Source organism: Manis javanica, chromosome 4 (assembly GCF_040802235.1).
Source record: "Manis javanica isolate MJ-LG chromosome 4, MJ_LKY, whole genome shotgun sequence".
Lineage (NCBI taxonomy): Eukaryota > Metazoa > Chordata > Mammalia > Pholidota > Manidae > Manis > Manis javanica.
In genome coordinates, this window is record NC_133159.1 from 109,326,260 (window position 1) to 109,343,894 (window position 17,635).

Consider the following 17,635-nt stretch of genomic DNA (forward strand, 5'->3'; position numbering starts at 1 on the left):
ACTTCATCCCACTGCTCTTGCATTTTTCTCTGCATCTCATCCCATTGGTCTTTCATTTTTCTCTGCATCTCTGTCAGCATGTTCATGATTTTTATTTTGAATTCTTTTTCAGGAGAAGTGGTTAGGTCTGTCTCCTCAGGTGTTGTCTCTGTGATCTTTGTCTGCCTGTAGTTTTGCCGTTTCATGGTGATAGATACAGTTTGCAGAGCTGGTACAAGTGACTGCTGGCAGAGCTTCCCTTCTTGTTGGTTTGTGGCCTTCCTCACCTGGGAGAATAGCGACCTCTAGTGGCTTGTGCTGGGCAGCTGTGTGCAGACAGGGCTTCTGCTACATGCCCGGTTGCTATGGGGTTTATCTCCGCTGTTGCTGTGGGCGTGGCCTGGCTGGGGCTGTTCCTCCAAAATGGTGGAGCCCCGTTGGAGGGGGAGCGGCTGGGAGGCTATTTATCTCCGTAAGGGGCCTCTGTGCTCCCTGCTGCCTAGGGGGTTAGAGTGCCCATAGATCCCCTGTTTCCCTGCCTCTGGTCTAAGTGTCCTGTCCTGCCCCTTTAAGACTTCCAAAAAGCACTCTCCAAACCAAAACAACAACAGCAACAATGAGAGAGGGAACAGAAAAAAAAAAAAAAAAGGAAAAAACACTTGATTTTTTTTTTTGTCCTCAGGCGCCAGTCCCAGGCACCCGCTCACTGGTCCTGCTCCCCTGCCTCTCTAGCACCAGGGTCCCTGTCCCTTCAAGGCTTCCAAAAAGCACCCACCCACTGGTCGCGCAGGGAAAAACACGCGATATTCTTTGTCCTCAGGTGCCGGTCCTAGGCACCCACTCACCAGTCCCGCCGCCCTGCCTCCCTAGCACCAGGGTCCCTGTCCCTTTAAGGCTTCCAAAACGCACTCGCCAAAAAGAGAAAAAAAAAGGGGAAAAACGCGCGATTTCCTGCGTCCTCAGGTGCCGGTCTCAGGCATCCACACACCGGTCCCACAGGGAAAAACGCGGGATATTCTTTGTCCTCAGGCGCCGGTCCCAGGCACCCTCTCACCAGTCTCACCGCTCTGCCTCCCTAGCACCGGGGTCCCTGTCCCTTTAAGGCTTCCAAAAAGCACTCGCCAAAAAGAGGGAAAAAAAGGGGAAAAACGCGCGATTTCCTCTGTCCTCAAGTGCCGGTGTCAGGCACCAGCCCACCGGTCCCGCAGGGAAAAACGCGGGATATTCTTTGTCCTCAGGCGCCGGTCCCAGACACCCGCTCACCAGTCCCGCCGCCCTGCCTCCCTAGCACCGGGGTCCCTGTCTCTTTAAGGCTTCCAAAAAGCACTCGCCAAAAAGAGAAAAAAAAAGGGGAAAAACGCGCGATTTCCTCTGTCCTCAAGTGCCGGTCCCAGGCACCTGCTCACCGGTCCGCCACCCTGCCTCCCTAGCAACGGGGTCCCTGTCCCTTTTAGGCTTCCAAAAAGCAGTCGCCAAAAAAAAAAAAAAAAAAAACGCTCCGGTTTCTTTCCACCCGCTGGGAGCCGGGGGGAGGGGCGCTCGGGTCCCGCTGCGGTGGGGCTTGTATCTTACCCCCTTCGCAAGGCACTGGGTTCTTGCAGGTGTGGATGTGGTCTGGATGTTGTCCTGTGTCCTGTGGTCTCTATTTTAGGGAGATTTTTGTTTGTTATATTTTCATAGCTCTATGTGTTTTGGGGAGGAGATTTCCACTGCTCTACTCATGTCGCCATCTTGGCTCCACCCTCTGTATTTATTTTTTGAATAGACAACATATTCATCCATCTGTCTAAAAATTTGGAAGTTATTAAAAGGTATATAATGAAAAGTCTCCTTCCTATCCCCCTTCCCAGAGGCAATCAGTTATCAGTGTCTTGTGACTATTTATAGAGCTATAAACGTTATCTATGGTTCTTCTTTTTAACGAAATGTTCTACAGACTGTGCTGCAACTTGTTTTCACTTAATTATGTACAGTATCCATGAGATCATTCTACCTCAGCACATAAAGAGCTTCTTTATTTTTATTTACAATTACTCACGTTTCCATTGTGAATGTATCATAATTTGACCAACAAGCATTAGGTTATTTCCAATCTTTTGTGGATACAAACAATACTGCAATGACTAACTTCACAAACATGTCATTTCACACATGTGCAAATGTGACAGAAGAATGAACTCTTAGAAGTGGAACTGCCAGATCAAGGAGTATGTACATTTGTAATTTTGATAATGTCATACTGCCCTTATGGAGTTTGTAGCTATCTTCTTATTTTTCTTTGTATCCCTAGGCCTATTACAGAGCCCAGAACAGAGTGAGTCTTCAGTACTTTAAAAAAAAATAAGTAAAAAAAAATAGCTCTTTTAGTGGAAGCTCCCTTTTCCTTTCTCTGATTCCTTGCTTTAGTGGATAAGTTCCTTCCCATCCAGCACTCAGTTCAAACCATGATTAAGGTTTCATCCAAATGCCACTATTAGTTTGGAGCAAAATTCTTACTCCAACATGTATTGATTTCTACATCTCTGTAACTAATCAAGACCATTCCTCATTTGCTTGGTTATAAAATAAGATGACATTAATTTTTATGTTCTACTATAATAACTTTGAGTCCTGATTGCACATTTGTGAGATGCTTTAATTATTCTAATGTTTTTATTCCCCCCTGAGCATTCCTGTAAAAACCTTATGTAGTCGACAGATTTTTTTCAGGGAGTTGCTTATTGCTTTTATAAGTCATAAGACCTTTGGCAAGTTAACTTTTACTGTCTTTTGACTACATATTCTTGTTGCATCTCCTGGATTTGCTGCTTAGTAGCTGTGTGAGCTCTCTATCCCTGTTTATTCATCCATAAAATAGGAGACACTATACAGTTGTGATAATTAAGTGATACTGTAGATGTAAAATGCTTAGAATAGTGTCTGGCACATAGTAATGTTAAGAGAGATAGCTCTTAATGGGTCTTCCACTTTTGTACCCTTCCTCATGGCTGTACCAAGAATGCAAGGCCCTGACTGCTGATTAGCAGGGTTTTTTCTCAGGATTGTTTACAGTGAGTAACTTAATGTCTCCATCCAGGACAAAGAACAGGTTTGCTTACTGCTTCCTGTAAAATGGCAGATGCCCCAAGCTCAGTGCTCCTCAACTCTGATGCAAATCCACTAAATGCACAGCATTCACCTGAGCCCTTCATGTCCTCACTGTGAGGCAGGGGCAAGAGGAATCTAACACAAACCTGCTGAAGCTCACGTTGTTTCCTGTGTTACCACAGTCCTTTGTCTCTGACCCACAAATCTTGTGTCTTTTATCAGCATCCATGAAACAGTTAGCAGACTAACTTATTAGCCTATCAGTAGGGTAAAATCAAATATCAGACTTGAATACTTAGTGCTTTTGTAAATTATTTTCATTATTTTTGCTCTTGCTCTTCTTAGTTGCTTTTGCCAGGTGTTCTGCTCAGTATCTGTAAGTTTGTATTTGGGTGGATAGCCAGAAACATCAATTGCTGTCATTTGCAAAGAATTCCACTGTGCTACTGGGGGAAACAAAACGAATTAGAAATTAAGGTAACTTCAAAATCATTGCTCAATTGAAATGATTACTTGGCCACTCTAATACCCAGTTCCAAATCACTGAGATCATAGTTTCCTTTACATATACTTTTTGGATAGTTGCTGCATAATTTTCATGTGCAGTTGAACCTTAAAGAACATTACTTTATTGCATGAATGTAGTATATAGTACATAACATGTGGAATATGTGTTCATCTATTTTATGGGAAAGGCTTCTGGTCAACAGTAAGCTATTAGTAGTAAGGTTTTGGGGGAGTCAAAAGTTATACATGATAACAACAAAGCAAAACTGAAGGAACAAAACAGCAGGAGACTCACAGACTCCAAGAAGGGACTAGCGGTTACCAAAGGGGGAGGGGGCTAGGGGAGGGTGAGTGGGGAGGGATAAGGGGATTGTGGGGTATCACTGATGCCAGGGTTCTTGTTTGCCAAGTCGAAGAATGAATTTAGCAAACAGTCAAGGTAGGAGAGCCAGAGAGACTTTTATTGAGAGAGAGTGAGAAGACAGACAGAGCTCCTGGCATGAGCCAGGAGGGGACAAGAGAGCCTGTAGTGGTGCGTTGTCTAGGGGTTTTATAGGCAGTTGAGGATATTTGGGAACATGAAAAAAGGCTAGGGGTGTGGACTTGTTAAGTAGTCCCTGAATATTAAAAATTAACATAAGGAATTTCCTGCCTTGCTTTCTCTCTGGGATACCTGTGTTTTGGTCTGGGAGCACATCAAAAGGTTGCCTGCCCAGCTTCCAAGTTGGGCTGAGGTATTGTCTGTTTACTAAAGAGTAAAGTTAAGAATCTTACTTGTTAAACTTCCTGAGTGTTAAAATGCAATCTTATCTTTAAGGTGGAATCCTTCCTGCCTTTTAATATGTTGTTTACAGCTGGGTTTGCATGCTAAGTTAGTTGCCCAGTTTGCAAAATCACCTCATCAGATCTGAAGGAGGAAAGACAGCACATAGGCCTGGGCCTTTTAGCATGTTAAAGTAACACTGACACATGATTACAAATGATTAGCATGATAAAAACATGTGCTACTCTTCTTTATCTGGGGAATATTAACTGATGTCACTGAAGAATGACTCTAGAGCTTAATGTTTAACACAGAGTTTTGGTAGGGGGTTTCCTTGCATGTAGTTACATTGCTCTGACTGTAAATATCATGCCTTGCTTTTTCCAGAGGCCCTGACCCTATTCTGTCTAAGCCCATGGTCCCTGTCTCATCATGATTAGTACACATGGTGTGTGTGGGAAGACAGTGTAGAACAGAAAAGACAAGTAGTGACTCTGTGGCATCTTACTACATTGATGGACAGTGACTTCAATGGAGTATGGGGGAGGGACTTGATAATATTGGTGAATGTAGTATCTGTTAGGAAAATAGGTATGAGTGGGGGTGAAAAAGAGAAAAAGACCCAAAATTAATCAATTAAAGCTCAAAAAGCCAAGAGCAACTTTGCCTGGAATGTTTATTTCCCAGGTACAGGTAGGTACAGCCCATGTCTTTATTGTGTTAACCATGCAGGTCCAGCTTACTTTTTTTCCTTTACTTATATGCTGTTTTTTTCTCCTTCTGGCACTAATTAAGTAGTCTGTAACCTAGGCAACTAATTTAGCATGCAGGCCCAGCTGTAAACAACATAGTGAAAGGCTGGAAGGATTCCATCTTAAAGACTGTATTTTAAATACCGGGAAAGTTAAAAATGTAAGATTCTTACTGTCAAAAACAGACAATAACTCAGCCCACCTTGGGGGCTGGGCAAGCAAGCTGTTTGATACGCTCCCAGACCAAGATGCCGGGATCTCAGGGAGAAAACAGAGCAGGATCTTCCTTGTGTTGTTAGTTCTAAGTATTCAGGGACCACTTAACAAGTCTGCACCCCCAGCCCTTAGTCACATTCCTAAAGAATCCTTAAAAGGGGGAGCCCCCGGCCTTTCAGGGGGCGCTCCTCTCTCTGGGGTCCCCGCACTTTCTAGGTGCATATCCTTGTAATCTTTTCCCAACCTTTCAGGGACGCCTCTTCTCTGGGGCAGCCCACACCTCCCCTTTCAACAAGTGTGCTCCTTTTGCCTTAAATAAACTTCTCACTTGGACGCCTAGTCTCTGTGCCTTTCCAGTAGTGTTTTATTACTTCGCTTTGTCATTCTAATCCTCCGAATTCTGGCTTTAACCTTCACTCTCCTATCTCAGACAAGTAAGGAGCTGAGAGCTCACACCTGGGCTTGCAAATTAACGTCGCCTGGGTGACGGGGAACTGCAGCTTACAGTCATGCTCTTTAGTAACCTGCCTGAAAGTCTCCCTTCTTTACCTATAGGAAGTTTGCAGAACAGAATCTCACTCCATCCAATGCTCTGCAGCTCCCCCAATGCCTGGAGGTGGTAGGCACTCAGATCCCACGCCGCGCAGATGCAAGCAGATGCTGGACGGCAGGTGACCCTGGCTTAAGGAGTTGGCAGGGGTCGTGCCCCATTGCTGAGTAGCTGGTTCAATGAACTTTCTTTATTGTCTATTCTGTCATTCCCTAACACTCTTACTTTAATGAATTCCTTCCTCACTTTGTCCTCTGACTTTTCTGCGTCACTGAACCGAACTCTACCTAACAGTAACCACAATGTTTTTCATGTGAAACCTTCTTAAGGTATCAATGATACCTTAACTTAAAAAATGGCAAAAAAAAAAAAAAGTTATACATGAATTTTTCACTTGCGTGGGAGGTCAGACCCCCCCACCAATACCCCCTCAGTATTCAAGGGTCAACCGTAGTTGTAAAAAGGAGAAGAATATTGCACAAAAATAACGGGGGCCTTAGTTCCTGTTACTTAATAGCTGGATGACTTTGGGCACTGTAAGGTATCAGCTTCCTAATATGTGAAATACAGAAACTAACTCATGACACAATTGTTTCACACTGTTGTTGGGGCATGGAATAAAATAATGTGTGTGACCACATAAGGTAGTGAGCAAATTTGTTATAATTTAAGACTGTAATGAATCACGAATGTCAAATTTTCCTAATCTTATTGTTTTTAGAGGCTAAGAAATGACAGTGGTATGAAATGAAAGAAAAAGAAAACTTGCCCCACGTCAACAGCTGAATTGCGGCCACGCTCCTCCCCCCACCCGCCTTAACTGCCACCATCCAACAAGAAATTTCTCCTAAGACCATAAAAGACAAACTACAATTCCCAGCGAGCTTTGCTTCCGAACTACGTCATATAACCTCATCTCCGGGCTCCTCCCCGGCCCCACCGTCCGGAAACTACAACTCCCAAGAGGCTTCACGGTGGCCAACCTCCCGCGTCCCCTCCGCCCTCCACCTCCTCCTTACCCCTCTGGCAGCCTTGTGGCCAGCTCGGGTCCCGCGGGCGGCGGAGTGGGCGCGGGCGCGTGGGGTGGCGCGGTCTCTGAGGACGGCAAGCTCGCGCGGGGAAGGAGTGGAGACCTAGGGGGGCGGGGGCACGGCTCCCTTGCTCGCAAGATGGCGGACGAAGACGGGGAAGGGATTCACCCTTCAGCCCCTCAGAGGAACGGAGGCGGTGGTGGCGGTGGCGGCGGTGGAGGGTCTGGGCTGCGCTGCGCCGGTAACGGCGGCGGGGTTGGCGGTGGTCCGCGGGTCGTGCGCATCGTCAAGTCCGAGTCCGGCTACGGCTTCAACGTGCGGGGCCAAGTGAGCGAGGGCGGGCAGCTGCGGAGCATCAACGGGGAGCTGTACGCGCCGCTGCAGCATGTGAGCGCCGTGCTGCCCGGGGGGGCGGCCGATCGGGCCGGGGTGCGCAAGGGAGACCGCATTCTGGAGGTGTGAGTATCGGGGCCGCCGCCACCCCATCAACCCCTTCCCCTCCGCCAGTCCCCGCTTCTTTCCTCTGTCACCCTCAGGCCGCGCCTCCCCCGCCAGCCCCGAACCGGCCCTGTGACCCCCGCCCCCTCCTCAGGACCCGCAGTGCGTTGGGGTTGACCCTTCTACCTACCCACACCCTGAATTTGGGAGATCCCCACCTACATACCTGGAATCTCCTGGGCATGTCCCTGCGCCCTTACTGCTTTTACCCCTGCCTTCATTCTTTTGGCTTCTTTTTTGCCCCTTTGCCTTCTCCTTTGGCATGCTGTTTTCTGCTCCTTCCTGCCGCTTGCTTTCCTCGTAGTAACCCTCTTGTGCTCTGACTGACAGCATTTCCCTTTCTGACACAACCACTGCCTGTCCTCCCCAAGTTCGCGTCTTTGGCATCATAGCTTCTTGTTCACCGCCCCCTTCAGCCCCCGTGGACCGTGTCTTCTGCCCTCTAGACCGAGCAGGCAGGACCTCTGGTCTGCTCCTGCTTTTCCTCCGGAAACATCATCCTCACACCGCACTTCTTTTTACTTCTTTAGTTGCTCTATCCTTATGGTTAAGCATCCCTGTATTTTTCTGTCCTACTGTGTGTCGCTTTCCTCCCCTCCCTTTTGTATCCATGCTCCAATAAGCGTTTACCTTCTTTTCTGACGCGTGCATGCCTTTTTTTGGGGTAGGGGGGCGTTTGGTGGGATCTTTGACTCAAGTTTCTCTTCACAGAAGTCCCCAAATTACACGAGGATTTTGAATCTAGTGTCCCCATCACCACATCCCTCTGAGAGCATAGCCATTCTCACCCGTCTTCATTCCTGAACCATACTCATACTTCCTTTCTATAAGGTTTATGGTAGGGCTCTTCTTAGCTCCTACTTCCCCCAAACTACAACCCCTGCTTTGGGTCATTGACGTCCCTACTTTTTCAGGGCATGCCATTTCCATTTCTTCTCCTGCTTTATCCTCTTGTGATTGCACGTTTGCCTTTTATCCTGTTTCCTCTTCTAGGTTGCTTTCCCTTCTCTTTTTAGTCCCCTTCTGCAGCTGCAACCTATCCTCTCCCCGCTGCAGATCCTCCCCCTTTGTACTCCTTCATCCTCACTTCCCCCACTTCATCTCTTAAAAGAACTGGCAGGATGCTGCTTTGTCTTGCAATTTCAGTGCAGACCTCCTCCACTACTCTAATCCAGGTGTTACATTTGTGTTTTTGTATTACAGTTTATATAGTGATTGCTGGTCGACTGACAGGTGGTGTATGCTCTCATATCTCCATTTACCTCAGCAGTCATCAATCCTGTATCTTCTTAATCTATCTTGGGTATTCTCTCCCCCCACCCCTCACACTTTTGCCTTCTTCTTCAGTGCTTGGATTTGCTCTCATGTAGCATTTCTCATTTATTAAATTAATGTTATTTTAATAATTTCCACAACTTTCAGTCAGTGTTTTAAAGGGGATAATATGTTGAAGGTCTAGCCTATAGTGGAGTCCACCCTTCTTATTCACCTTATGCTTCCTGCTCTTATCCTTGACATTCTTACTCTTGGTATCAACTGATTCTATTTCCTCCTACCTTCCATGTCAAGGAAGAGTAGCTCACCAAAACAAGTGTTCAGAGCTATTATTCCTTTCCTCTGACCTTCCTGTAAATGATGCTTTCTTTTTTCCATTATTGTGCTACATACTCTTTTCTGGTATTCTCTGGCATATATTCTTAATCTTTTGGGGGTCAGGGCATTCAGATATAGGATGCAATAGGGATCTTTTGCTTTGTACCTGGGCATCTAATTCTTTTAACTCAAAATAACTCAGTATCTATCTCTAATGTTTCCTTCTGATAAAAGTTCTTTGAACTGTCATTTTCCTTTCCCTTTGGAAATTAACTTTTGGATCCAGCTGTTTATCTTAAAATTTAAAACTAAGGTATTGATTTCAAATTACAAGTTTATCACAGAATTCTAAATCACTTTTTTACAGGAGTAAGGAAACTAAACAGACAGTTCTATAGAGGACTACAGAGTGTGGCAGGCCGTTGTCCTAAACTGGAGCTGAGCATCTGCCTCCACCCCTGCTTCCCTCACCTTATGGGCCCAGCTGGCTTTTCTCATTTCGGATGGGGACCCCCAGAGGGACACAGGCCCTTTCCCTGATTACAGCTAATGTAATCAACCATTTCAAATATATGCATGCCAGCCAACATAGTTGGTGGCTTCTTGCCTTTGTTGTGGTTTTTGCAGTAGAGTCCAGATATAAACTAGGTATTGTAAAGGAGGCCTCAGATGGTCCCCTAGGACAGGAAGAAGGACTTGCCTCAGGACCAGGTCCTAGTCTAGGTGCATTCCTCCTTCTAGAGAAGACATTACATTTTGGCACATCACTGGTGCTGAATAGAGAACTTTGTCTCTTTTAGTGGGCAGCGTGGAAGAGCACTCTGCTTAGAGAACCTTTCCCTGGAAGGTTGTGATGATCAGACATCTTCCTGACATTGGTTTCTCACTTTCTAACTGTATTTTGATTTCCTCATTCTTTGAAGCTGCTCTGCTACTATAGTGGAAATAGTTGCAACACAGAGCCAAGCTAATTAATAAATAAGATTCCAAGACCTCCACTATTCGAGACCTCCACTGTCCAATTTCTTTCTCTCTCCTTCCAAAGCCTGCATCTTCTTGGTTTTCAAGTGAAAGAAGGAAATCAGTGACAAAACAGATCTGATTCTTTGTGTGTGTGTGTGTGTTTCAATAAAACTTTATTTACAAAAACAGAGACAGATCTGGGGGTATAGATGGCCAAGTCCAGGTTTAGTCCAAGGAAACAGGTACCTCCAGTATCCTTCTGCCCGTCAGCCCACAAGTACACTCAGTCACACGTATGTACTCAACTTCATACATTGTTCTGTTTCTCTGTGAGATGCCCAAGTCAACAGAGAAAATTCTTTCACTAGCTAAAATCAGTTTCCACCTGAAATTTACAAGGTGGTGAAACTACAATGAAACAGACTGGATTCTTGAGGGATATCATTGTCTGCTACTTCTTTTGATCTTGGTAGGTTGGTTCTAATTTTCCTAAAGCATTCTTTAGGCAACACTCAGAACTTTCTGTCTCATCCAAGTTCCTTAAGTTAACCTTTCCATTATTCCAAGAAAGCTTTGCATGTTGATGAAATGTCAAGTGAGGTCAGGGTAGATGATTATTATGCAGATGTAGTTTGTAGAAGTTATAGGTGGATGTCTGAATCTTATTAATTGCTGCTTACTAAGTAAGACTTTCAGACACTTTACTCCTATACACAATTTGTTTTATTCCAATTTTCATATACGGCTGTTTGGACAACTGAGAGATGTGGAAGAAACTATCTTTGAGGTTTAAGGGAATACAAGCTTGGACAAAATTAAGAGCATTATTAGTTTCTTTGTATTTTTTTTAAAAGTCTGCTAACTGAGGCCCTGTCCTTATTGAATCTTGGAACAGTTGTTAAAACTTCAGTATGGTTGAGTTTGTCCTTACTCCCTTCAAAACTGACTAGATTCTAACTGGTTTGGGAAGGAGTCATGTTGCAAGACGTGGTACTGGAGTATAAACAAGCCTTCTGGACTCTAAATTTTATTGCAGATGGAAATTTTTTTGACTAGCAATGTTAGTCTCCACCTTGTAATTTTTCCCATGTAACAAATATTGAGTGTTTTCACTTTAATGTGTATATACCTGGAGGCTAGTAAGTGAAGGATGCTTTCAACAAATAGAACCAAAATAAATATGTCTTTGCATTAATTATATAGTATGTGAAGAACATTTCACTTCAGGATAATTTTCTTAAGGTTAAAGTAGTTCCATAAGGTTAAAGTAGTTCCAAAGGCTCTTGATTGATTTCATGAGAGATGCCCATAGGAGGGTTTAAGCATGTGGTGGATATGGATAGTTTTGAGGGATTAGGTTTGTCTGTTGGCTAGTTTGTTTTGTCTCTTTGTTATTTGGGTAGTGTGATCTTTAATAAGCGTGGACCCCCTAAGGTTGGCTTTCAAGCACTCAAAATCATATTTATTCTAGGCAGAGACTTTATGCTTACCTCCTCGACAGCTAATGATAAGGTACCCATCAACATTCCCTTGTTAAAATCATAAGAAATTAATATTAAATATATATATTTATAAAAATATTTGTATGTATATTTGTTTATTGAGAGATAATCTTAATAACTTAGGAATATCTTGTGGGCATTTTGGTGGGGTATTAGTTTATGTGAAAATTTGAAAATCATTGAATGAAAAGAATACAAGAAGTATTTTACTAGGTAATTGATCAAATGAAATTTTTATGGCAATGATTCTCAAACTTTAGTGAATATTATCACTGGGTGTGCTTGTCAAAAGTTTAGATTCTCAGGCTTCTCACCCCTTAAGGGTTATAATTCAGTAGGTCTTGAATGGGGTCTAGAAATCTTTATTTTTACTCTCTTGCTAGGTGTGGGTAATGGAACCCACATATCCAGCCCATACCTGGAGCTACACCAAAGACTATCAGCCTTGAATTCGCATTCATTTTATCTTCATGATTATACTGAGAGTCATGAGCTAACTCTATACTAGCAAATAGTGGTACGTTAGGCACCTGAGTTCCAGCCCTTAGGAAAGTCAGTTTAGTAGATAGTGAACAATAGCTGATCTATTATACTTCGTTGAATCTTGATAAGCTGTTTTAATAAAGATGGGTGGTTAAGTGGTAGTACAAGTTAATAATAAAAATAACTATACCATTTTGCAATTTGTGTAGTGTGTTACTATTTGCCCAGGGATTTAAAAAAATTTTTTTATTTTTAACTAAAAATTTTTAAATTTTGGTATCATTAATCTACAATTACATGAGGAACAGTATGTTTACTAGGCTCCCCCCTTCACCAAGTCCCCCCAACAAACCCCATTACAGTCACTCTCCATCAGCATAGTAGGACACTGTAGAGTCACTACTTGTCTTCTCTGTGTTGCACAGCCCTCCCTGTACCTCCCCCCAAATTATACATGCTAACTGTAATGCCCCCTTTCTTCCCCCCCGACCTTATCCCTCCCTTCCCACCCATCCTCCCCAGTCCCTTTCCCTTTGGTAACAGTCTATTCTTGGGTTCTGTGATTCTGCTGCTATTTTGTTCCTTCAGTTTTTTCTTTGTTCTTATACTCCACAGATGAGTGAAATCATTTGGTACTTGACTTTCTCTGCCTGGCTTATTTCACTGAGCATAATACCCTCTAGCTCCATCCATGTTGTTGCAAATGGTAGGATTTGTTTTCTTCTTATTTGCCCAGGGTTTTCAAATTTGATTTCGCAGCATCCTTGAGAGGGAAAAATATAAGCTCCTTGAGGGCAAGGATTACATATGTTGTTCCCCTAGTCAAATTCTAATGGCACATAGGAGATATTCAAAAAATGCTTGCTTAATGAATGTTTGGTTACTGTCCCTATTTCATGAGAGGAAACTGGGTGTTACACTAGAATTAAACCCAGGTCTTTGGATTCTAAATCCAGTGTATTTTCTTTTCCTTTGTTTTCTCAGTTATTCTTGACTGAACAGTCACTTCAGATTCTTAAAATTCACTCCCATCCTTTTACACTTCGATAGCAGTTGAGCTTTAGTTCCATATTTGTGAAGTATAAGTGTCTTAAATCTTTATTTACCCTGTATTTCTTACTGTTAAATTGGGTGGGAGACAGAGGACCAAATCAGTCATTCTTTTCTGTATTTACTTTATTCATCATCAGTGAAAGATGTCTGATAATCATAATTGCAACCCTGAGAAATACTTTTAATTCCATAGGTAGCTGAGGTGGCAAACAAATAAAACTAAATTTGAAAATAGCATTATCTTCCTCTCGGAAATCAGATACACAACAGAAAAGATCTTTTGTTAGTAACTTGAAGATTCAGTTCTCTTTTCAGTCCCCATTGACTAGCTTGTTCCAGTGAGGGTTTGTTACCATGCTGTCAAGGATAATCATTTTTTAAGGTAAGTCCTGTTGGAACTTATTCTTTATGATTGGGTAGATAAGAGACTCCATGACAAGCAAACACAGTTTATGATCACAGCACAGTGCCTTGGAGCATGACCTGTTGTGAGTTCATTCTTTAGGTGACAGCATTACTGACACAAAGGTATTGTGGTTTAGGTTAGAGCCAGTTAGGATCATTCTGTGTTTTGGCTGTCAGCTATGTAGATGATTTCTGTGCTTCACTCAGGCAGTCCAGTAAGAACCTATGTATGGATGGTACAATTCCAGCCCCATGTTTGAAAAAAAAATAGGTTGTCTAAAAAAAATTTTTTAATTGCAACTCATAGTAAGGGATACATTTTATATTATAAGCCAATATAAGTACAAAAAACACCTGAAACAAGTTTCACAAAACTGGGTTTACTGATATCATACACCCTGGTATTTTTAAAAATATTTTAGTCTGGTCAGTATTTTGGGGCTTTTTGTTTTAGTTTGGTTTTTAAATGCTGACAGTGGCCCACTGCATTAATTTCGTGACTAATTAAGTTGTGATCCACTGTTTTAAAAACAATGATTTAGGTCATCACTCTGCTGATAGCACCTTAAATTCAGTCTGGTTCCACAATTAAGCACCAGCAATGTGTAAGGCACTGTTAGGCTCGGTTGAGTCACAGAGTTCCTGTATCCTTGCCCTTGAGAAGCTTATACTGCAGTGGGCAGGTAAATGTAAACCACTTACTGTGTGTGAAGCAGATTGAAATTAGGGAGATAAACAAAAAACACCCTGGGAATTTAGAGGGAAGAGTGAAATGCCTGAGGAGATTGGTGGGTAGATAGGTCCTAGAAGGCTTTTAAACTGTGAAAGAGAAATACAATTTGAGTAGGCAGAGAAGGGAGAAGGCTTTTATAGGCTGAGGAAACTGACCAAAGGGAGGAAGATGTGAAAAAATTTTAGGATAACAAGGAATCAAAAGTTGATGTTTTGTCTGTTTTGGCAATTTTACTTGAAGTTAGATCAAAAAGAGCTTTGAATGTAGTGCTACGAAGTTTGGATTTTATTCTGTTTTTGAGGTCAGAAGGTAGTTGAATGTGCATGAATACTCAGGGCTCTCTATGAATTTAGTTTTTTTTATTTAAGTATTTACTTAAAGAGGTTGAATATGTTTTCCAAGGCCAGAGAGGAAAATCACTATTAGAATTAGAAGAATTTCAGAGCATCTAGTCTCTTGGGCTGCTTTGTACTATATAAAGAAGGGAACTAAGAACAACTAAGCTCTAACAGCAGAGCTGGGAACAGCTGGTAAGGAGCTGGTTGCCTATAACTGGTACATATATTTTACCTCAGAGTCCAGTTCAGCTTCTCAAATATCTTTCTTTCTTATGGTATAAATGACTATACTTACTGTGTTTACAGTTGATAAGTTTGATCCTTAATATGCTGCAGGCCTATTTGTGTTCTGTCCTACCTATGATGTTCTGTTTAGCTGTACTTTCCTCCAGGTCTGCTCCTCTGATTTGAAGATGCCTACTTTCAATTTCAGTCTTTTATAGCAGTATACAGTATGCTGTTGGCAGTTGAGGGTAATGAAGATGGGGATCATAGTGTAGTACTGAGATTTGTACCTGCAATCTACCTTCAAAACAAAAATTCATATGAGGATTCTTCGGATAAGTTTAAAAATTGGTGGTGACCACAAACTGAACTTTTGCTTTCTCTCAGTAATATGAGGGATACTTCAGGATTAAATTCTGTGGTAGGGTATCAGTCAAATGCTATGTAGTATGTATGTAGTCTCTTTCATTTATTATTTATTATTCCCTGCTAACCAAATTAGGTTCTTGTAACAGTTGAGGAAATACACCTATTGCAAGGTATTAAAGTTGCAGAGTGAGGAACTGTGTTTGAGTATTTTTGTGTGTAGTTCCTTCCAAGAATTTCCGTTGCTATGAAAACCTCATAAAAAATGATTTGTTTGTGCTTCAGTTATCTGAAACTGCAGATTCTTTGTTAGACCTCAAACTAAGACTAGAATGACAGATCTATGTATTCTGGTGGACTTAAAACTCAAGTAATTGGTTTACTTCTCTTTGGAGAAGTACAGAGCTGTGTGCACGCTGAGTCAGCTGCTCATGTGGATATTCTCCCAGCTATGTTCAAGAGTCTGATTACTCTTACAGAATTATTCAGTGAGATTAAGAAATTGTCTTCCCTCCACCCCCAGTACTGCAGTACTTTTATATTTGTGTGTCTACTATCTAGTTCTAGTTATGTTTATTTAGTATGTTTTAAAAATCAGGAGATTGATCAAATGAATATTTGGAGATCTTGAAAAATGTGAAGACCTCTGTGAAAGTTTTGGAAGCATCTTCCACTTCTTTTTGTGGTCAATTTAATCAAGTAAAAAGTCTGTAATGTGTAAAGTGTATAATTTATCTACTTAATGTACCATGCAGGTAGGTTACTTAATATTTTTAATCCAGTATTATGGTCATTTGAATTCTGATAGGGTTAAGAACTACTTTCTGGGTCTGTTTTCTCAAGGTATATAACCTGCTGCATTGGAAACAGCATTGAGTTTTGTTCTCTCTACCTGGTGTTTTGAATCCAAGGAAATGTGACGCAAATGTTTTCCTCTGTGAGTTTTGTGCTGATAGGTTGTTTTAGACTACCCTGTTCCACCTAGTCATCCTTTATATTGCTGATTCAAGAAAGGTCTTATTGTACCTTTTTTCTTTTTCAATATGTTGAAACACACTACAACTATAGAAACTATAATCTGTGTTCTTCAGCTTCCAAAAGAAATTGCCCAAATTTAATTTGGATTAAAGGATGGTAGGTATCTGATTGCTTAAGGGCCATATCCCTTCCATAGTATATCTCTTGTTATTAATTTTAAAGGCTGTCTTTCGTAGATGAAGGTATTTTGAACTATTTTTCTGTGTTAGTGATGGATTTACACTTCTGTTCACTCATGTACAGTACCTCTTGAGATTATTTGATTCAGGAAGTAGGAATTAGGTTTCAGGGTACAGGCTGTCATCCCAGAACAAAAACTAGATCACACAAGGAAGTGTGCTTTTAGTCACATCATGTAGTGATCCAGAAATAGTAGTGCAATAGAACTTTAAAAATATTAAGATTCTGTCTTTGGTAATTCACCTGACTTGCAAACTAAGATTGTTGATAAAGCAAGTATATTTTATTCTTTAATTAACCTTCACTGTGGTCATAAACCAAAATAAAAACATTTGGTGGTTGCCTTTAGGCAGTGGTTCAAAAAGTGTAGCAGATCTCAGACTCTGAGTTGGTGTTGGGAAATGATTTAGGACTGACTATGTTTGTTTTGCTGGTGAATAACTGAATGAGGGGTCCTCAGAAATAGTGTACATAGGAAGAAAATAAGTTAGGAAGAAAATAAGTTAGTCAGGCTAGGGAAACCATTATTGCTATTGCAAACTTTCTTCCATAAATCTAACATTTATTATCCCAATGTGAAGAAGTAACCCATTTTCACATCTAGACTTACATTTGAATAGAATCATAAGGTTATTGTATGCTGATCAAGTTTTTAAAGACAAATTGAAAAACAAATACTAGCAAAACAAAATAAGTCAGTGTTGTGTATTTTTATAGTTTCAGTTGAGAACTTCAAGACCTTACTGTTAAGTTAATTAATTCTTCATCCTCTAGCATGTGAAGGGATTCCATTGTGTGTAAATTTTTTCAAAGTGTGGTACATTTAGTTTTCATGATATTAAATAGTAATTCAATAGATTATTCCCAGAATTAACATGAAATAAAGACTTGTTTTTTAAATGTCAACATTTTTATTTCTTTTTCCTTCTCACCTTGTTTTGCTATCCTTGGAATCGATGTTTATATTTAAAAATTAATAAAAGCAATTGATTTTTATTTTCAACATACTTGAATAAAACAAAACATAGCTTTACTTTGAAATTGCTTACATTATTGCATGCCATATTTTACTCTGAAGTGTTTTTGTACTACTTCCCAAAATAAAAAGGAAAATGATCACTAATACTAAAGTTTGAAAAATATATAGCTTGTGTAAATTTGTAGCACTTCCCCCTAAACAGTGAAATCAGTGTAAGTTAAAAATAAGGAATGAAATTATAGAAGTTTACAAAAGAAAACCATTACAGCACTTTTTGTGTGTGCTAGCCTTAATAATTTTTTAAAATTCATTCAGGGAAAAATTTTAATGAGCACTTACTGCAAGATAAACATGCAATTAGACAGTGGGGATAGAAGTAAATAACATGTAGTCC

The 17,635-nt window shown here is 41.3% G+C and overlaps 1 protein-coding gene across 6 annotated transcripts in view; it reads left to right on the forward strand.

The window, feature by feature from the left end:
* Positions 1 to 17,635, forward strand: part of LOC108394941 (sorting nexin 27) — a 167,784-nt gene that overhangs the window by 72,827 nt on the left and 77,322 nt on the right. The window contains exon 2 of one of the 6 annotated variants that reach the window (XM_037003207.2): positions 6,576 to 7,343. The exons of 4 other annotated variants lie outside the window; for them this stretch is intronic. In XM_037003207.2, coding sequence (XP_036859102.1) covers positions 7,024 to 7,343 — 320 coding nt within the window. In that variant the 5' untranslated portion in view covers positions 6,576 to 7,023. Of the gene's footprint in view, positions 1 to 6,575; positions 7,344 to 17,635 lie in introns of those variants that run through there. One more of the 6 variants, XM_073234637.1, reaches the window with a different exon arrangement.